This window comes from Mauremys reevesii, linkage group 2 (assembly GCF_016161935.1).
Source record: "Mauremys reevesii isolate NIE-2019 linkage group 2, ASM1616193v1, whole genome shotgun sequence".
Lineage (NCBI taxonomy): Eukaryota > Metazoa > Chordata > Testudines > Geoemydidae > Mauremys > Mauremys reevesii.
Window position 1 is genome coordinate 208,265,115 of NC_052624.1, and position 19,161 is coordinate 208,284,275.

The 19,161-nt window shown below is 39.8% G+C and overlaps 1 protein-coding gene across 4 annotated transcripts in view; it reads right to left on the reverse strand.

Moving 5' to 3' along the window:
* OSBPL1A (oxysterol binding protein like 1A) overlaps positions 1 to 19,161 on the reverse strand; it is a 122,884-nt gene that overhangs the window by 15,633 nt on the left and 88,090 nt on the right. For all 4 annotated transcript variants that reach the window (XM_039523378.1, XM_039523377.1, XM_039523380.1 and 1 more), the window contains 8 exons: positions 14,894 to 15,071; positions 10,072 to 10,147; positions 6,326 to 6,460; positions 5,483 to 5,580; positions 3,241 to 3,423; positions 2,361 to 2,468; positions 2,186 to 2,275; positions 1,767 to 1,893 (listed from right to left, as the gene is read on the reverse strand). In XM_039523378.1, coding sequence (XP_039379312.1) covers positions 1,767 to 1,893; positions 2,186 to 2,275; positions 2,361 to 2,468; positions 3,241 to 3,423; positions 5,483 to 5,580; positions 6,326 to 6,460; positions 10,072 to 10,147; positions 14,894 to 15,071 — 995 coding nt within the window. The remainder of the gene's footprint in view (positions 1 to 1,766; positions 1,894 to 2,185; positions 2,276 to 2,360; positions 2,469 to 3,240; positions 3,424 to 5,482; positions 5,581 to 6,325; positions 6,461 to 10,071; positions 10,148 to 14,893; positions 15,072 to 19,161) is intronic.

The window sequence follows — 19,161 nt, forward strand, 5'->3', positions numbered from 1 at the left end:
AGGCACTCACTTGGTGTGTGAAAGACTATAACTATCGACTATAACAAGGTTCACCATGAAAATGCTCATTCCGGACTATCTTTTGTGTGGTTTAGGAGTGCCCCGTGCACACCTACTGGATTGGGTCCTGCAGGTGAGATAATGGGGGAAAGCCCAGTTTGACAACCCTGCCAGGTCTTAGACATGAAATAGGGCACTGAACTGCTTGGCAGCATCAGGACTTAGTTGACTTTGTGAATGCCACTGGCAGAAACACAGGTGTCTAGGGGATTCTATTAGTGGAAACTTCAGCACCTAGGGAATTTAGGCACCTACAGAGTTAGGCAGCAACCGAGTGTGGGTGTCTCAGTGGCACTTTCCAGGTTGCTGTTTGTGCATGTTTTTGTTTTAATTTAAATAAAGACTGTGCTTCTCTCAGAGTCCTGACAGCTCTAAGATGCTGTCCGAAAAAAACACGGTTTCACTAGATTCTTTGTTTAGTTTCATTTGCCAATTTTCAAAGCAGTTCTAGTTATAATTAACATTCTTCAGCAGATTTTGCATTTTAAGTTATTATGCCAGCTCCCAAGATCAGACAGACTGGACACCTGATCTGGATGTCAAAGATCCTCTTCCAGTCAGAGAAGTGGAGGGAAAAAGACACTCAAAAGTTGAGCTATAGAGAATAGAATAAAATTCTGAGCAGCAGATTCAGTGAAATGGTGTATAAAATTCTCTTAAGAATTAAATGGTGAAAAGGCAAAGTAGGCAAGTATGTTTTACTAACTAAAAGCCCATGAGAAGCCAAAAGTAACCTGAAACTTGAGCTTTGTACACAAAAGTATTTCATTCAGGGTAATCTTCAGTATTGCAAGGGAAAACAAACAAGCAGATAACAAGTGTGCAGGGTATATTTTTCTTTTCTCCTCCTCCTCCCAAAGGCTCAGAGATGCAGCCTCAAAGAGAAGGTGGTAATCCCCCGAGCTTTAGAGCTCTCCTGTACAGCAATAATGTAAATCTACACAGGCATACTTGCCTTTAGAAAGGTTAGACTCTAACAGGCAAAGGAGTAAAGCAAGCATGGTGATCTTCAGTGGCATGGAGGGGTTCTCAAATTTTTAAGTAAAAATGTTTTCTCTAGTCATTTAAGATGAATACATGTATGTATAATTATTGTAAGAACCTTCATTGTCATTGGTTTAGAAAAGCAGTTTTCTATTGAAAGAATTGTTAAGGAGTAACATAATGGGTTACAGAAACGTGAAGAGTAAGATTTCCTGTGGCAGTGCAGACTGTAAAAATCCTTGCAAAACCTTCAGAATATGACATTCCTCCAAGTTATGAAATCCTTCTAAACAGACCCTTATCTATACTGCTTACAGGCCTGGAAAGCATCAGGTTGGAGTTTCCATACTAGATCAGACCCATGGTCCCTCTAGTCCACTATCCCACCTGGTGACTCTGGAGGAGGGTGAAAGAACCCAATAGTAGGCAGATATGGGGAAATCTGCTCTCATGAAAGTTTCATTCTAATCCTTAATAATTAGATATTGGCCTAAACCCTGAAGCACAAGGATTTTAACCCTTCCAAAACTGTTTGGATAATAGCCAGAATTATTATAATTAATCCACATAATACATGTCCAAACCCTTTTTGAATCTTACTAAGTTCCTACTAAGAAAAAGTCTAAGGAAAAAGTATAAAACAGTAACAAGCCTAAAGGCACCTTAGACTGCTAAGTGTTCTATTGTGCCTTTGACACACCACCTCTTTACATGTCTAATACCTGTTTACTGTTTTTCTTCTCTTCTGTATTTTTCTTGTCATTTTTTTTGTAAGCTTCAAATGTAGCTGGGTCAACACTGTACAAGCACTCAGTCCATTTCCCATAGAGTGAACAAACTTTCTTTTTGCTGTCAGAAAAAGGACTAATTTTAGGAAGAGCTTAAACAAGTTATGAAGTTAGTTTGTGTTTTCAGATTTTAATATTATGAAAAGAATTCTAAGAACAGATTTAAGACCGAATCCCCATCTTACTATACATTACAGTTACTAACAAGTTACCTTCATTCATACATACATACATAAAAGGTCCTTGGCAAAGAATATTATTACAGTATTTAATTCCAACAGTTCCCACATATATCTGTATTAGATATTTAAGTAGCATTTTATTGAACAGTAGATCTAAGACAGAATTTTTACCTTTTGTCTTGAATGTAGCCTTCAACTTTGTGTAACTCCTTTCCAAAAAGCCCACATGGTTTGAAGTTTAATACACACTTCTCGCCAGTTCTAAGGAAGAAACATTTAGCTCAAATTACTTTTCAATAATTTGTTTTAAAAACGTAGTAAATTAACAAGTCATATGCCAGCTTACTTGTGATTAGTTATTTCTACATTTCCATACTGCTCAATCCAAAGTTTACCCACAATAATATTATGCACACAGCAAGTAGGATTTGTCCACGTGTAGGCTTCATCGTGTCTGAAGAAAAAAAAAAGAGGGACAACAACTGCTGGCATAATCACACCTTTCAACAATATACCTGAATGACTCTACAGCAAGTAACTGGCTCTAGAACTTTGTTACTGGCAACAAATCAAGGAAACAAGATGCACCAGCCATGCATGGTGTGGCAAAAATAGGAGACACTGCCTGATTTTGTTAACTGCTTAGCATGGCAGCTTCAGTGCATCTACTACTGGCAAATCAATGGGACTACTTACAGTAGTAAAGTTAAGCACACGCAAGTATTTGCAGGATTAAGGCTTTAATTATCTGAAGCCTATACAACTCAAGGGTGCCAGTGAACTGTACAATTCTGTTTGCAATGAAGTTCAAGACATTTTGGTCCTAGGATATGAGAGAGACAAGATAAGTGAGGTAATATCTTATTGGATAAATTTCCAATGGAAGGGACAAGCTTTTCAGCTTCACAGAGCATTTCCTCAGGTCTGGAAAAGACAACTGGAGTGTCCAAGGTAAATACAAGGCAGGACACATTGTTAAGCATAAGTGGTCACACATGCTGTATGAGACCAGTAAAAATGAAGTGGGTAATAAGGGTTAACAGGCAGTAGGGTGTGTGATAAATTATTGTAAGGAGCCATAAAAGCAGAAAATATGCCATCTGCTTCATCTATATGAAATAGTGGCTATATTAAAAGTCATCTTGCAGCACTGGAGACCATTATATAAGCCTTTATTCTGCACAACCTCAAAACTAAAGTCTAATACAGTAATCTGATCAACTTACTCAAGAAGTTCCAGAGTTATAGTCCCTTTAGGTTCTGCTTCCACACTCTTGCCCCAGAACTTGAGTTTAGGATAGATTGAGCCATGAAACACAAAATCGTTATTCAAGCCTTCAGCATAGAAAGCACTGATTGGTGGGTGATGACTAACTTGTTCTGAAAGGAGTCTAAACCCAAGATCATCTCTAAAAATAAAATAAAAATAAAGTTTTCAGGATCACTGTTCTCTGAAATGCAAATTTAGTGAGTTTCACTGATACAATTGGTACTGTAGTGAAAGAATTTCCTTTAATTTTATGTTTCAGAATGCATAAAAGTTATAGCAATTATGTATGGATTTAGATATATAAGCTACCAATTAGTTTAAAAACACTCACTGCAATATAGATCTCTCTCTGTAATGCTGCAAGCCCCCAGAAGGCCCTGGTGCAAGAATAAGTTAGGGGGTCTCTTCCTGATTCTGAAATCTACCCCGTCCAGCTCTCCAACTCCTTTCTAACTCTCCCATAGCTCCAGTCCCGCCCTCCCATCCCACAGCTTCTGCTTAGTTTTAAATTAAGTTTCAGGAAGAGAGGGAGAAAGGAACTTCAAACTGAATTCCTAAACTAGTTATGCAAAAAAGTTACAGGAATACAAGATGTTTCTACTATGACCCCTAATCCCAAAAAGTCAAGGAAGAATGTTGGCAATGGGGAATGTTTGTTCCCACCCTGAATACATGGTCTGGAAATTTTAAGGATCTGAATTAGAGGAAGAAAGCTTCTGAAGAATCAAGAGAGGTGTTTTTAAATGGAAAAATATATTAGCATCCCCAGCATATCATCCTCCCATGGCCATTAGAGCAGTGGGTCAAGGAGCCTTTAGACACGCTTTCTGTTCCTTGCACTGTACTAGGTGCTGGTACCAGAATACACACAAGGAGGGTTCTGCTGAGAGGCAAGTCACAGGAAAAGGGCTCCCGTGCCTCTAACACTGCAGCTCAGACCCCCACCCCCAATTCTTCCTGTGCTGGCAGCTGTGTCTCCACTGCTCCCACTTTGTGCTGCATTGCCTAGGTTCACCCCACAGCAGCCCTGTGCCCTGCTGCTGCCTGTTTCCTCTTCCCTACCACTGGGTGTTCTGCTCCCACACCCCTACCAGTCCCTACTGCCACTCTGACAGCTCCCTCACCTTCAATACTGAACCCCACCCCACTCCTCCTGGCTTCCTGTTCCCATCACCAGCCTCTCCCTCACCCATTCCCTTGGGCTCCTCCTCACGTGCACTCTGTACTCTATGTCCTGGCCCTGCATTAGTGCCTGCAAGGGCAGCTCAGTGCCTGAGTGCGGGTAGCTGTGCACCTTTGCAGCACAGTGCATAGGCCCCATGTGACTCAGCCTCCAGGCAAGTGCAGTCAGGCTCCTGCACAAGCTTGGGACAGTGGTATTAGCAGCCAGGCACTCCGCAGTGCAGGGTGGGCAGCAGAACAGCACCTTGGGCAGTGCCACCTGCCTTATTACTGCCACCAGCAGCAGCATCTGATAGTGGTTGGGCCCCCATAACTTCCAGGGTTCTGGTGTGACTGCACCACTTGCACCATTGTAGCTATGGTGTGTGTGTGTGTGTGTGTGTGTGTGTGTGTGTGTGTGTCCCTCATCCCCTCCAAGTTCAGCAGAAATACTAACAGGCTTAACTATTTTAAAATGACAAATTTTTGACTACACACTGCAGCATCCACATGTGTGTATCTGACTGATGAGACCCCGACGTAATAAGCAGGCCAGAGTGGCCAAAACCAGAAGGGGCTTAGATTATTTTTTAGTTCTTAACGAAAAAGATCTGTATATATTATCTAAGTTTGTGTAATAGTTTAAAGAACTATTACTATTTAAGTAATTTCTTTTCAGGCAATGTGTGTTTACATGGTAAGTTTTTGTTTAGTATAGATCTGAAACCTAGGTTTATACACTAAAAAAACCCTGATATTTTTCTGATCACTTAGGTTATATTAAGGCTGCTTTCAAGTAAAAGACATTTTCATAACTTTTCAACCCAGAGCAATTTTTACAGGCAAGTTAGACTCCCATAAAGGGGAAGTAACAGAAATGCTGACAACCTGCAGTGTGAGCACTTGTAACAGTTGCTCCTAAAATGCAGCCAATTTTCAAACACACAAAGCAATTCACAAGCCATACAATGTGTTTACATAAACCCGCAAATTCCATAAAATACACTTTGGTCTTAAATGCAGTTTCTATTTGTTACCTGACTAATTCGTACGTCTCTCCAAGAAGTGGGTTGAATGGTTTTCCTGTGCGTTCCCACTGTGAGGCAACAGCGGACACAGCAAATGCAGCTACACACTGTTCAACAGAATATTAAACATACATTCACCTTGTTGGATTTCCCTTTGATACTCTACTTTAAATATAAAATTCTTCTATTGCACTTCATCTTTCTCTGTTAAATTAGTTCTGTTTTTGGCATATAAATTGCCTCCCAGGTGGGCCTGGCAAGTTTTGGAAAGAGTGCAACAGATCTTATAAGCTTTTTGCAAAAAGCTTAAGAAATATTAAAGCCTTTAAAAATTGAATACACATTGAGTTAACTGAACAGCACTAGTTAACACAACTAGCAAAGCAGTTCCATGTGCAGCAGGTTACAGCATCTCTTCTCTCCAACAGAATGTTTAACAGGCTGCAGATTTAATCACAAATGTAAGTAACTTCTTCACGCAATGCATAGTCAGCCTTTGGAACTCACTGCCGGTGGATGTTGTGAAGGCAAAAAGTACAACAGGGTTAAAAAGAGAAATAGCCAAGATGGTCAGGGATGAAACCCCATGCTCTGGGTGTCCTTAAACCTCTGACTGCAGAAGCTGAGACTGAATGACAGGGGATGGATCACTTAGAATTGCCATTCTGTTCATTCCTTCTGAAGCATGCGGCACTGGCCACTGTTAGAGACAGGGTATGGGCTAGACAGATCATTGATCTGACCCAGTATAGCCGTTCTTATGTTCTTAGATGAAATAAAGTTGTACCACAGTCCAACCTGTTCAAACAGACCACCAGAAGCATTTTAAGACACTACTACAGAGTAAAGTACCTGCATCCTCTCAACTGTGCCAGAAAGTGAACTGGCCTGGTGGATCAGGTATGTATGTTCCATATATTCTGTAAGTCGCTGTAGGAAGCTCAGCGGCTCGTTGAAAATAACAGGCATAGTGATCTTGGACAGCTCCTGACACAGGATAGAAAGTTGTATTAAAACTGAACAGATTAAAACACCATGAACTAAGTAACAAGAATTTAATTGGCTTATTAGAGAGATAAGTCAGGTTAGCCTAGTGGCAGTGCAACATCCCTTGACCTGGCCAGCAAGTTCTGAAAGAAAGAGACCCACATCTCTCAAGCTAAGCCTCTCCCTTGCATTAGTGAAAAGATGGCTAAAAAGAGAAGTGTATCTAAATCCCTAATGGGGAGGAGGACTAGGAAGATGGTGGACATAGAAGAGAGGAGATTCTCAGGACTTCTCTTTTGAAAGGCTTTGCACACCACGATTCAGAAACACTATTTTTAGAACAGGTACTGGCCATCTGATTAGTCAAACAGGCAACCTTCGGGGGCGGGAAGGAAGGACAGGCATGAGAAGTGATAGGAGTAAGCTTCTGAAATGAACCATACTTGATCAAATATTGTCACAAGAATCCAGGTCAAAAAAGGCTAATAAGGTCTGGTGTGTAATATGAATAAGTTATGTAAAGTCTTGAAAGAAATCTATACATTCTTGCCTTAAAAACTGACCAACCTAATGAATCTGGAATATTTCATCTCCAGTTCAGACAATTTATTTTACATCATTCATTACATCCGTTGGGAAGACTAGTATGATTAGATAAAACTCAGCTATAGGGTTAAAAAAATTAAGGGATTTATTTAACTTTGCTTTAATGCAATAGCACTGTAGAATAACAATCTAAGACTCATTCTTAGTACAGTTCTGAGAGCATGCAGTCAAGCTTCAGCAAGAAGAAAGGTGTTTACTTTCACTAATGGATGAGTATAATGGTTGTGCTAGATAATCTTTATGTTAATTGCCAACAGATTTTATATTAATTAACCTATGCAAATTAACATCTGAAGGTTTTTTGTTTGTAAATCGAGACAGTTCCAATAGCAACCTAAGGGTATGTTTTCACTAGCAATGTTAAGGCGGCACCAGCGCTTGGAGAGAGCTCTCCCAGCACTGTAAAAACCCGCCTCCCCGAGGAGCATAGCTACCAGCGCAGGGAGTGCAGCTCTCAGTGCTGGTGCACTGTCTACACTACCACTTTACAGTGCTGAAACCTGCAGTGCTCAGGGGTATGTTTTTTCACACCCCTGAGTGAGAAAGTTGCAGCGCTGTAAAGTGGCAGTGTAGACAAGGCCTAAGAAATGACTAACCTTCAACTCCCCAAAAGAGGGGAAAAAAACCAACCATGTTTCGAGGCAGTCAGCATGAAAATGAATAAAACCTAAAAATTTAGTTTAAATTTGGGCCCAAATGACTAAGGAATATATTCCAAGTTCTAACGATTTATTTCTAAACTAGTCAAGCTTTTACATTTTTTAAAATAATGATTTAATTTATAAACATACAATACAATTTTGCTCAGTTGCTATTACAGTAAACTTAACATTCAAGTTAAAACCCCTCTCTCTCAAAGTTGGCATTCTAGATAAGACTTACTTGTGAAACATTGTTTACTATTAAGAGTGGGCCCCATTAAGTATGGGGATAAGAAACTGGCAAAGAGTATTTAAGTCTAATAAAAATAGAAAGAATAGAGTAAAAAAGTCAGACGACCCATACTTCGACAGATTTAAATATAAACCTTTAGTGTTGTAACTTTTTAGTACATGGTCATTTATTCTCCAAATGCAGTTTTTCCTGCCCTTCAATTTCCTCTCAGCATCATGCACCACTTGTGAAATTGCCCAACACGACACCTACTTCCAATATGGTGTTCATACTCTTTGGGAAACACAGAGTAGGGAGAAATCTGCCTATCCATGACCAGGACAAACAGATCTCAATGATCTGTGTCAGCAATTTGACAGAGCAGAGCTCAAGCCTAAAAAAGCACTGGCTTCATTTTAACTGGTTCCTTCTTCCAGATTACACTGAGGCTTTATCAGGTGTCTTTCTGTGCACAGCACAGAGGAGCTCCCTTGCAGAGCAAGCTAGACCTGCTGCCAACAGCCCTTTTTGTAGCTTTCAGGTTACACTCTTATCTGATAAGAATCATAATGCTTCCTAAGTTGAAAAGCTTCTGTGAAAGTCCATGTGCTCTAGAGTTCAAAACAACATTCCTGAGCAATCTTATCTCCTGTAAAAAAAACAGGAGTACTTGTGGCACCTTAAAGACTAACAAATTTATTTTAGCATGAGCTTTCGTGAGCTAAAGCTCACTTCTTCGGATGCATAGAATGGAACACACAGACAGGAGATATTTATACATACAGAGAACATGAAAAGGTGGAAGTATGCATACCAACAGGCATGTTGGTATGCATACTTCCACCTTTTCATGTTCTCTGTATGTATAAATATCTCCTGTCTGTGTGTTCCATTCTATGCATCCGAAGAAGTGAGCTTTAGCTCACGAAAGCTCATGCTAAAATAAATTTGTTAGTCTTTAAGGTGCCACAAGTACTCCTGTTTTTTTTGCGGATACAGACTAACACGGCTGCTACTCTGAAACTTATCTCCTGTGTGGACTTTCAGTAGGTTTCTTGCATATTGTGTGTTTTCTGATTGCAGCGAGAGGGGAACAAGTTTTTGAAGTTAATGTAATACTGATACACAGGAAACTTACTCCCAGAAAGTGCTTTCACCTTGTAGCTATGCAGATTCTCTAGTAAGGCAACAGTGTAACTTTCAGTTTGGTACATTGCACTTTAGAGTGTGAAACCTAATCATTGAGGCCAAGACGAACCTGCCTATGTGGTGGGGTTTCATAATGGAAAGAAAAGAAGCCTTCCCAATTACCCATTAACTGGAGTAGACTTAAGATTCATAGATAAGGGCAGAAGAGACCACTGCGATCATCTAGTCTGACTTCTTGTATAACAGAGGCCAAAGAACTTTTCTGAATGTATATTAGATATTTGTGACTTGGGGCTTGTCTTCACTATGGGGGTAAGTTGACCTCAGTCATGCTACTACAGGTAAGTGAATAACAGATGGAGTTGATGTAGCTTAGGTCGACTTACCCCAGTGTCTTCATTGTGCTGTGACTTACTTTACTCTTCTCTGGGAGCTGGAGTCGACCGGAGAGCACTCTGCCATCGATTTAGTGGGTCTTCATTAGACCCACTAAATTGACACCCACTGCATTGATTCCAGCAGTGTCAATCCTCCCTGGTAGTGAAGACAAGCCCTTAGTTCTATTCTAAATTTATCAAACTTAAATCTCCAACCACTGGCTTGTATTATACCTTGATCTAATAGAATGATCCTGGCTGACCTGTCACTGAGCTTCCCAGATTTGATTCAACAGACCTAGTCACTAACCCATCTGAAGTACTGTGGTGAATCTGGAAAGTTTTCTACTACAAGTATAAAATGAGACTGGGGAGAGCTCTGGATGTTACAGGATCCTCGGAGGACTAAAGAGAAAATGCCTTTGCTCTACTGAATCGATTGGCTCTTGGAGTCACCCTTGGTCTTTTCGGTTGTGAACACAGCATAATCAGCAAGTTAAAAAAACAACAACGAAACAAAAAAACTCAGACTTCTCAGTTCACATTTTGGTCCTCTTTTGAGATAGCCACAACCATAACTTATCACAACTTATATATTTTACCTACCATTCCAATACATTTTCTTAAGATACTCCAAATACTGAAGTCATTCCTGGAAAACATTGGAGATGGCAAGCTTGTTCTAAGGGGGGGAAAAAAGCAAACTGCATTTATTTTATCTCTTATCAAAATAATCTCAGTTGTTAACAAGGCTGCAGAATGTATTAATACTATTCTAGTTTTAAGGCGCTCAGAATTGACTTATTGATAAGACAGGCCGACACAAGTTAAGTGTTCTTTATGTTACGACAGGTAACTTTTGGGAGCTTTCATGAAAAAATTGTTAGGTAACTTTCAGTTAGTCCCCCTAGAACAGTGGTTCTCAAACTAGGGCCGCTGCTTGTTCCGGGAAAGCCCCTGGCGGGCTGGACCAGTTTGTTTACCTGCTGCTTCCGCAAGTTTGGCTGATCGCGGCTCCCACTGGCCGCGGTTCGCTGCTCCAGGCCAATGGGGGCTGCAGAAAGGATGGCCAGTACGTCCCTCGGCCCGCGCCGCTTCCTGCAGCCCCCACTGGCCTGGAGCGGCGAACCGCGGCCAGTGGTAGCCGCAAATTGGCCAAACCTGCAGATGCAGCAGGTAAATAAACTGGCCCGGCCCGCCAGGGGTCTTACCCTGGTGGGCCGCGTGCCAAAGGCTACCGATTCCTGGTATATAGGAATCTGTGGAAAACAAATTAAGTTTTGTACTAATTTGCTACAAACTATACAATAATATTTATTCACCTTTTGAAGTGTGGGAGTTCAGTGAGAGAGGAAATTGGTGTTAATGAATAGAAAGCTCCTTGTGGATCAAACATGAAAGGAATCACATATTTTAATAGATCTGCTATTCTAAACTTCAGTAAGCTGAAATGAAGTGAACTGGTCATCCTGAAGCCTACTAAGTGTAAACACTTCCTTTGCTGATGCTTTTGTGTGTGTCCAGAAGAGGACAGTGTCCACCAAGTAATTAAATTTGATCTACTTGTAGTATTTAATTAAAGAATAGACTGGAACAGAGACAATCTGTGAATCTGCATTTAGCAATGAGCACTTCTGCATAGAAAGCTATGAATATATTTTACCTTGCCGATTTATATACGAGGGTGGGTTTAAGAGAGGAATATTTGTTTTTCAATAAAAGTATCCAATCACTGGCTGCTAGCAATGTGTAAATCGGCAAGGGATTGTTTCCCCACCAAGCCAGGGGAAAAGAAAAAAAAAATCATTCTTGTGTGTGAAAGTAATCTTTCATGATTAAGCCCATTTCCTTCATTGCTTATAATTACATCAGCTACATTTGAAAGTGATGTCTGCTCTTTTCTCCATAATGCGCTCACATTTATTTTGTTGCTACAATACAAATTTTGAATGGATCAAAATGTTTTCAGGGAGTAAAAATTATAGACCTACAGATATGGAAAAATAAAGATAGCCAAATATTAGGCCAACCCATATTGACAGTGTCCCACTAAATACGAGAAGGATTGTAAACTAGAAGATTACCTTCAGTATCTGTAAGCAGATTTCCTTTCAGAAGTCATTTATAGAAGGCAAACAAGATCAAGAAAGTTTCAGAAAGTTAACTTTAGCTTTGCATAATGAAAATATTTGTTCTACTGTACAGGATAACTAGCAGCAATGAAAGTGGCATGATTTTAAAGGGTCGCGCCTCAAAAAAGTCACTTCTGTCTGAAAAGCATTACTAGTAGGTAACACAAGATTAATATTTAGTTACAGTATATTTATTTTTCAGCTTGTTTACTTTATGCATTTTACACTGTTACACTGTCTCCCCATAGACAAACTCTCTCGTGTGAGAAAGACCCATGAATAAAAAAAGAAAAAAGAAAAGAAAAACAAAACATTTTTAATCATTAAAAACAAACAAAAAAAAAAAAAAAAAACACCCCCACCATGGCAGGGAAACTCACTGGCAGCTGTAACAAGCTACTTTTAACCCAGAATGCTTTTGACAGCAAACAAATGTAACACTGGAGAATGGGGCTGGTAAAAATATTAGCAGGCTGGATATGCAACATTTGTTCAAGGATCTCCAGCAAGAGACTTAAGTTGAAAGGCAAACCAGAAAGCAAGCAAGAGTTAAAATAGTAAAAAAATTGAGGCCACTGAGATATACTAGTCTGAACGGTGTCCAATATAAAGGAAATCAGATAAGTAACAAGTGCCAGCAGTTATGTCAAACTATGAAGATGAATCTGTTTAAGCCTTTTAGAGCCCAATTCAGTTCTCCTCTTGCATACTTAACCTCTGTTAGCTTCACTTCTCTTATTAGGTGCTACATACATCTCCTCAAAGCATTCTAAGATTTGTGTTAGTTTGGTGATCACCAAACTAAGTTTTTGCACTTTGAGGACAGATTGCATCTAAGGGATATATTCTAAAATAAGCATCAAGTGGTCTGCATTTAAACAGCATTTTGTGTAAAAAAAAAAAAAAAGTGTGCCTACAAGTCCAGTTATATAATATGAACAGAACAGTAGTTCAGTTGTGGTGTAATTACTGTATATACTTGTTCATAAGCTGAATATTTTTGGTAAAAAAGTGACGCGTCAAAGAGCGGGTGTCAGCTTATAAATGGGTCTACACCAAAATTTGATGATTTTAAAAACTCTATGGAATCATTGAATTGAATATCTAATACATTGTCATTTTGTTTACCTGGAGTGTCTGCAGGCATGGAGCCCCTCAGCTCCCTGTGGCCGTGGTTCGCCATTCCCAGCCAATGGGAGCTACAGGAAGTGGCGCCACTTCCCGCAGCTTCCATTGGCTGGGAACGGCAAACCGTGGCCACAGGGAGCTGAGGGGCACCATGCCTGCAGACGCTTCAAGTAAACAAAGCATCCTGACCCACCAGCGGCTTACCCTGACGGCCGGGAGCCAAAGTTTGCCAACCTCTGAAATATAGGGTTGGCTTATGAAAGGGTCATACGGTTTTTGCTATTTTTTACCTAACCATCTTGGGGGGGGGGGGTCGGCTTATAAACGAACAGGCTAATGAACGAGTATATACGGTATGTCATGCAGCTAAATGCATTAGCATTGACCAAGAATCCCAAGACAGAGATCAAAACACTGAACAACATTTTCCCCCATGGAAAGTTCTCTTCTAGGCAAAATTTAGATTGGCGGAGCTCTGAGGGGGAACCGACTTGCAACACTATATTTGCAGACACCAAATCCCAAAGCGTTGCCAAGGTGCCAGGTAAAGAGCTGATGTTACTACGCAATATACAAGATATATTCGCTATCTGAGCCTTTCTTCAAGCCATGTGCCACAGCAAATTAGAAATTGTTACAAAAATGGTCACAGCTGTACCAGTTTTAGAAAGAGCACTAAACATTAAAGGATACAGGGCAGGACATGCAGCTAAGGGATGGAAAGGGAGCCTAGTGATCAAAAAGTCTAATGAGAGACATTTGTAGGCAGAAAGTGGAGTAGCATCAGGGGACTGAAGAATGAATAATGGAGCTTAGAGGCTCTAGTCACCTCTTGTTTACAATTCTGACAATGTAGTTTTATAACAAGACTTGTGGAAACTAGCCAAGCTACTGTTTCCTGTACTTCGAGAAAACTGGCTCTCATTTAAACTTTTCCAATGGATTGTATTTATATTCTGTAGCAAACAAATACAGCTGTCATTTTTACAGAGGGTCTTAACTTTTCTTTCCCAGTTTCTAAGGCAACAAAGGGGGATTACAAGTCTCCATTCTGAAACCTCCACTTTCACCTACCATTTTCCTCCTTCCCTCCAGCTGCCACTACAGGACTTTCATCTGTAACTGGGAAGGTGTAGAGAAGAGATCACCAATAATACTTTTTTGTTAATCAGGAAGGGGTCTTAAAAAAACAATATAGTCAGTCAGCATCTTTGCCTGACCCTAGTACTCATCACTCCTTCGTCTTTGCTTGGTTTGGGAGGAGCTGATGTTCAGAGGTGGAACCTGACATCAAGTCTCCTACATTACCATGCACTGCAATGGCCTTTGAGATTTAGATAAAAATGCAGATGTCCAGTAACTAAGGTACCTCTTAATGCACTTGGGATAATACTTTTTAAGGCAGGCATTAAAATAGCATTTTCGCTCATCTGTTAGTAATTGTGATCTTGCTTATTTCCAAAGGGCCAGTTATAGATTGGTACTTTAAAAACATGTCAATGTTGGGACTGGACTGTAATGTACATGTTAAATTGCCTCTGCACTGAAACTTGAGAATAGTGGTATCTATTACAGCTCATTAACTCTGGACCTATTGTCCTCCTTTACTGGCAAAGACGTGAACAAACAAAAATGGATTAATTTGACAGCATAAAATGAACCTACGCAATGTACATAAGTTTTAAAATAAAACCGTTGTGTTTAGACTTCGGTTTATTGTGATGTCAAGCTAGGAATATTGCCATTCATTCTTAATACAAGTAGGGAGATCGAGTGACTGGAAACTGAAAAAGCAATAGGATACACAATTAAAAATACATGATGAAATAAGAAATAAGAGTCAGCATCGATTTCAACAAGACTTGTTTAAATGAGTTAAACCACGTCCATTTTAAAGCATTTGCTATCTACATATATATATATAAAAATGTATACTCTTGCTTACTAGTCAAAATGAAATGGTAAATAATAGTTTACTTCAAAATGGTGACAGCCTTACTGTAGGAGAAAGGATTCCTTATTAAAAGCACAGAGCGACTATCTGCTTTTAAGTTATTATACCCAAGGGAAAAATATCTACAATTATCTTTCATGGGACTCTTATGGTTTTTGCCTACATGGCAATAAAGTTTCCAGTATATCTTTAAAAAGATTAGGCAACATCCTACCTGTGTTTTTTGATGCCATTAGACAGAGACTCTCCACCACCACAGACCTTTCCACCTCCACCACAGACCTTTTCTTCGGACATGCTGGAGGTTATTGTATTGTTTGACTCCACACTGTCCTCTAATGAGTACGCTGTTACTGTTTCAAATCCACTTAATGATTTTTCAGATTCTGAATCTGCAAGAGAGCAGGTGCATGTTAATGAATATAAACTTCAATGACAGACTTCACAGACTAACGGACACCTTCTTCCTCATGCAAAAAACTCTGAAACCTAAGTAGGTTACTTTGTTCTGATGACAGCAGCCGTCTGGTAACTACTAGTACCTCAAGACTGCCGATACGCCATGCCTAGAGATGGATTAAAGGATCCTGGATCTTTTGAGGGGGGGGGGGGAAGAAAGAAGATAGGAAAGATACTGAAACCCACTAACACACACACCAAAAGTTGTCAGTTTTTAGTTAAAGTTAATCCATTTTAGCTCGTTTAAAACTCAGCGCCAGGGTCATATTAAAATTATTGGTTCAGCCAACCAGAAACTAGTGCTAGTTAATAAAGTCAGTATTTCAGAGTTTCATTTTAAATGAACAATTTCTTGTTCTTCCCCTACTCAGATTGCACATGAAGTACGTGTTAAATTTATTTGTTCTAACTTGTATGAGGTGAATTGAAAAATAAGATCTCTTTTGTTAACAAATATTTGCACTGTAAAAATGATAATCGAAAGTAATTTACTCTGATTTCAATTACATATATGAAATGTAGAAAACATCCAAAATATTTAATAAATTTCAACTAGTATTCTATTGTTTAACAGTGCAATTAAAATTGCGATTAATCGTAATTTTTTTTTAAATCATGTGAGTTAACTGAGATTAATTGACAGCCCTATTTTTTTTTTGGCAACCATGTTACACTGTTGACTCATTCAGCTTGTGATCCACTAGGACTCCCAGATTCCTTTTTGCAGTACTCTTTCCTAGGCAGTCATTTCCCATTTTGTGTGTGTGCGCAACTGATCGGTCCTTCCTACATGGAGTACTTTGCATTTTTCCTAACTGAATTTCATTCTGTTTACTTCAGACTGTTTTGTCCAGATCACTTTGAATTTTAATCCTATCCTCCAAAGCACTTGCAACCCGTCCCATCTTGGTATCGTGCGCAAACTTTATAAGTACACTCTCTATGCCATTATCTAAATAATTGATTAAGATACTGAACAGAACCGGACCCAGAACTGATCCCTGAGGGACTCCACTCAATATGCCCTTCCAGCTTGACTGTGAACCACTGATAACACTGCTCTACAGGCAAAATGCTTCTGAAATAAATGTAGTCCAACTTTACTAATTCCGGGTCACTGAACAAAAATGATGCTTAAAATTGTTGATTGGCTCTAGTTTTCAAGGTATGCTATTGGGTCAGTATATACGACCCTTGACTTGGGAATAGCGAAGGATAAGTGAGTTATAAAGGGAAGGGATCTCAATTTAAACCAGAAATGACTAAAATACAACTTTGACTGGATCTATGAATAAATCTATGACTGGGTTTGGACAGTACTTGCTTTTTAGGCAAAACAATGAATGATGTAATCTGAAGCTGGTATTGCGTCATACATGATATGAATTGCATCATGTTATTCCTAGAAGTCATGGATGATGCAATCATAACGAAGCTTACATCACTCTGCTGAACAAATTGCCCTATATCAGCTCTAGAAATCACACAGTGTCGTGCTCTCTTATTTGTCAGTGTTTGATTTTGCAAAGGGACACATTTCTGTTTAGCCAAAGTGAGCAGAGATGCCTCGTACTTGTGTGAACAGTGCAGATAACTTCTGCTATGTTTGTGGTGAAGTGACTTTTGCATCACAAAAGCGCAGTATAACCACTATGGTTAAGAAAACCTATCACCTTTATTTTGGCTGCAAAATTGGAGATGAGGACAAGAGGTGGGCCCCACACATATGCTGCAACACTTGTGCAACAAATCTTCACCAGTGGTTGAACAGGAAAAGGAAATCTATGCCTTTTGCAGTGCCAATGATTTGGAGAGAGCCAACAGATCATACCAGCAATTGATACTTCTGCCTGGTGCCTCCAGTTGGGAAAGGTGTGTCAAAGAAGAAAAAGTGGACTGTGCATTATCCAAACATTCCATCAGCTATACGCCCAGTACCCCACGGAGAAGGACTGCCGGTTCCTGATGCACCAGAATCACTCTCACTTGAGTCAGATGAGGAAGAGGAAGAGGATGAAACTTCTGGTCCTGAACCATCAATGTCACAGGACCCACATTTTCTCCCATCCTCCTCCTCTGAACCACACCTCATAACACAAGGTGAACTGAATGACCTTGTCAGGGATTTGGAACTACCCAAGAGTAAGGCAGAGCTGTTGGGCTCCAGACTACAGCAGTGGAATCTCCTGGCAGGTGATGTTAGGGTTTCCATGTTCCGTGACTGTCAAAAGGATCTTGTCCCATTCTTCTTCATGGGAGGTGATCTTGTAGCCTGCAACAACATCGATGGTGTGATGGCAGCCCTCAACATCGTTCACGATCCAGATGAGTGGAGACTGTTCATTGATTCATCGAAGACGAGTCTTAAAGCTGTTTTACTGCATAATGGCAATGTTCTGCCATCAATTCCAGTTGGTCATGCAGTCCATATGAAGGAAACCTATGACAACATGAAACAACTTTTGAGGTGCATAAACTATGACCAACATCAGTGGCAGCTTTGTGGCGATTTGAAGATTGTTGCTCTCTTGCTTGGTCTGCAGACTGGATACACAAAGTACTGCTGTTTTCTCTGCGAATGGGATAGTCGTGCAAGAGATTCCCACTACATCAAGAAAGATTGGCCACTCTGACAGTCATTGGAGCCTGGGAGGAAAAGTGTTCAGCATCCACCACTTGTTGAATCAAGGAAGATTTTGTTACCACCCTTACACATCAAGCTGGGTCTGATGAAGAACTTTGTCAAGGCCATTGACAAAACACAAGCAGCTTTCAAGTACCTCCATGGAAAATTTCCAAGGTTAAGTGAAGCTAAGATAAAGGAAGGTGTCTTTGTTGGTCCTCAGATTCGTGAACTTCTTCGAGATGATGCATTTGACCATGCACTGCGTGGCAAGGAAAAGACGGCATGGAAAGCCTTCCAGTTAGTGGCAATAAATTTTCTTGGAAACAACAAGGCAGACAACTACAGGTTGTTGGTGGAAAATCTCCTCAAGGCATACAAAAGCCTTGGTTGCAACATGTCACTAAAGATACATTTTTTGCACTCTCATCTAGATTTTTTTCCACCGAACTGTGGAGCACGGCGAGCGATTTCACCAGGACATTGCAACAATGGAGAAACTCTATCAGGGCAAATGGAGCCCATCAATGTTTGCAGACTATTGCTGGACAATGACAAGAGATGCTCCATTTAATGAATACAAGAGACAAGCCAAGAAGCGCCGAGTAGACACTGAATAGGACTAAACTATGTACATAATAGTTTTGCCTTTTGTTTCATAATAAATTTTAGTTATATAACCCTTTTGCTGATTTTTAAAGTGTTACATAAACAGGACAGGTGAAATATTATCATGTAAAGCAACCATAAACACATGAAAAGAACTAGGTTTACAATTTATGATTAAAACTCTACTATCTACACAATATACATAGACATAAAATGTAAAAACTTAAATATCTTAGAAACAGTAGCCAGTTGTTTTAATTGTCATATTTGAATTCAGCACATCAAAATACATAATAAATAGCACATTTTATCTCTGAAGCAGACGACTTCTCAAAAATTGTAGACCAGTGTAACTACTCTTTGGGAATGGTTTTTCAACCAGTTATGCATCCCACCTTATAGTAACTCTGTCTAGGTTGTATTTCCCTAGTTTGTTTATGAAACAGTCATGCGAGACAGTATCAAAACCCTTACTAAAGTCAAGATATACCATATCTACCACTTCCCCCCCCATCCACAAGGTGTTACCCTCTCAAAGAAATCTATTAGGCTGGTTTGATGCGATTTGTTTTTGACAAATCCATGCTGTTACTTATCACATTATATTCTAGGTATTTGCAAATTACTGCTTAATTATTTGTTCCATTATCTTTCCAGATACTGAAGTTAAGCTGACTGGTCTAATTCCTCGGGTTGTCATTATTCCCCTTTTTATAGATGGGCAAATATAATGACATTTTACAGTCCTCTGGCATCTCTCCCATCTTCCATGACTTCTTGAAGATAATCAC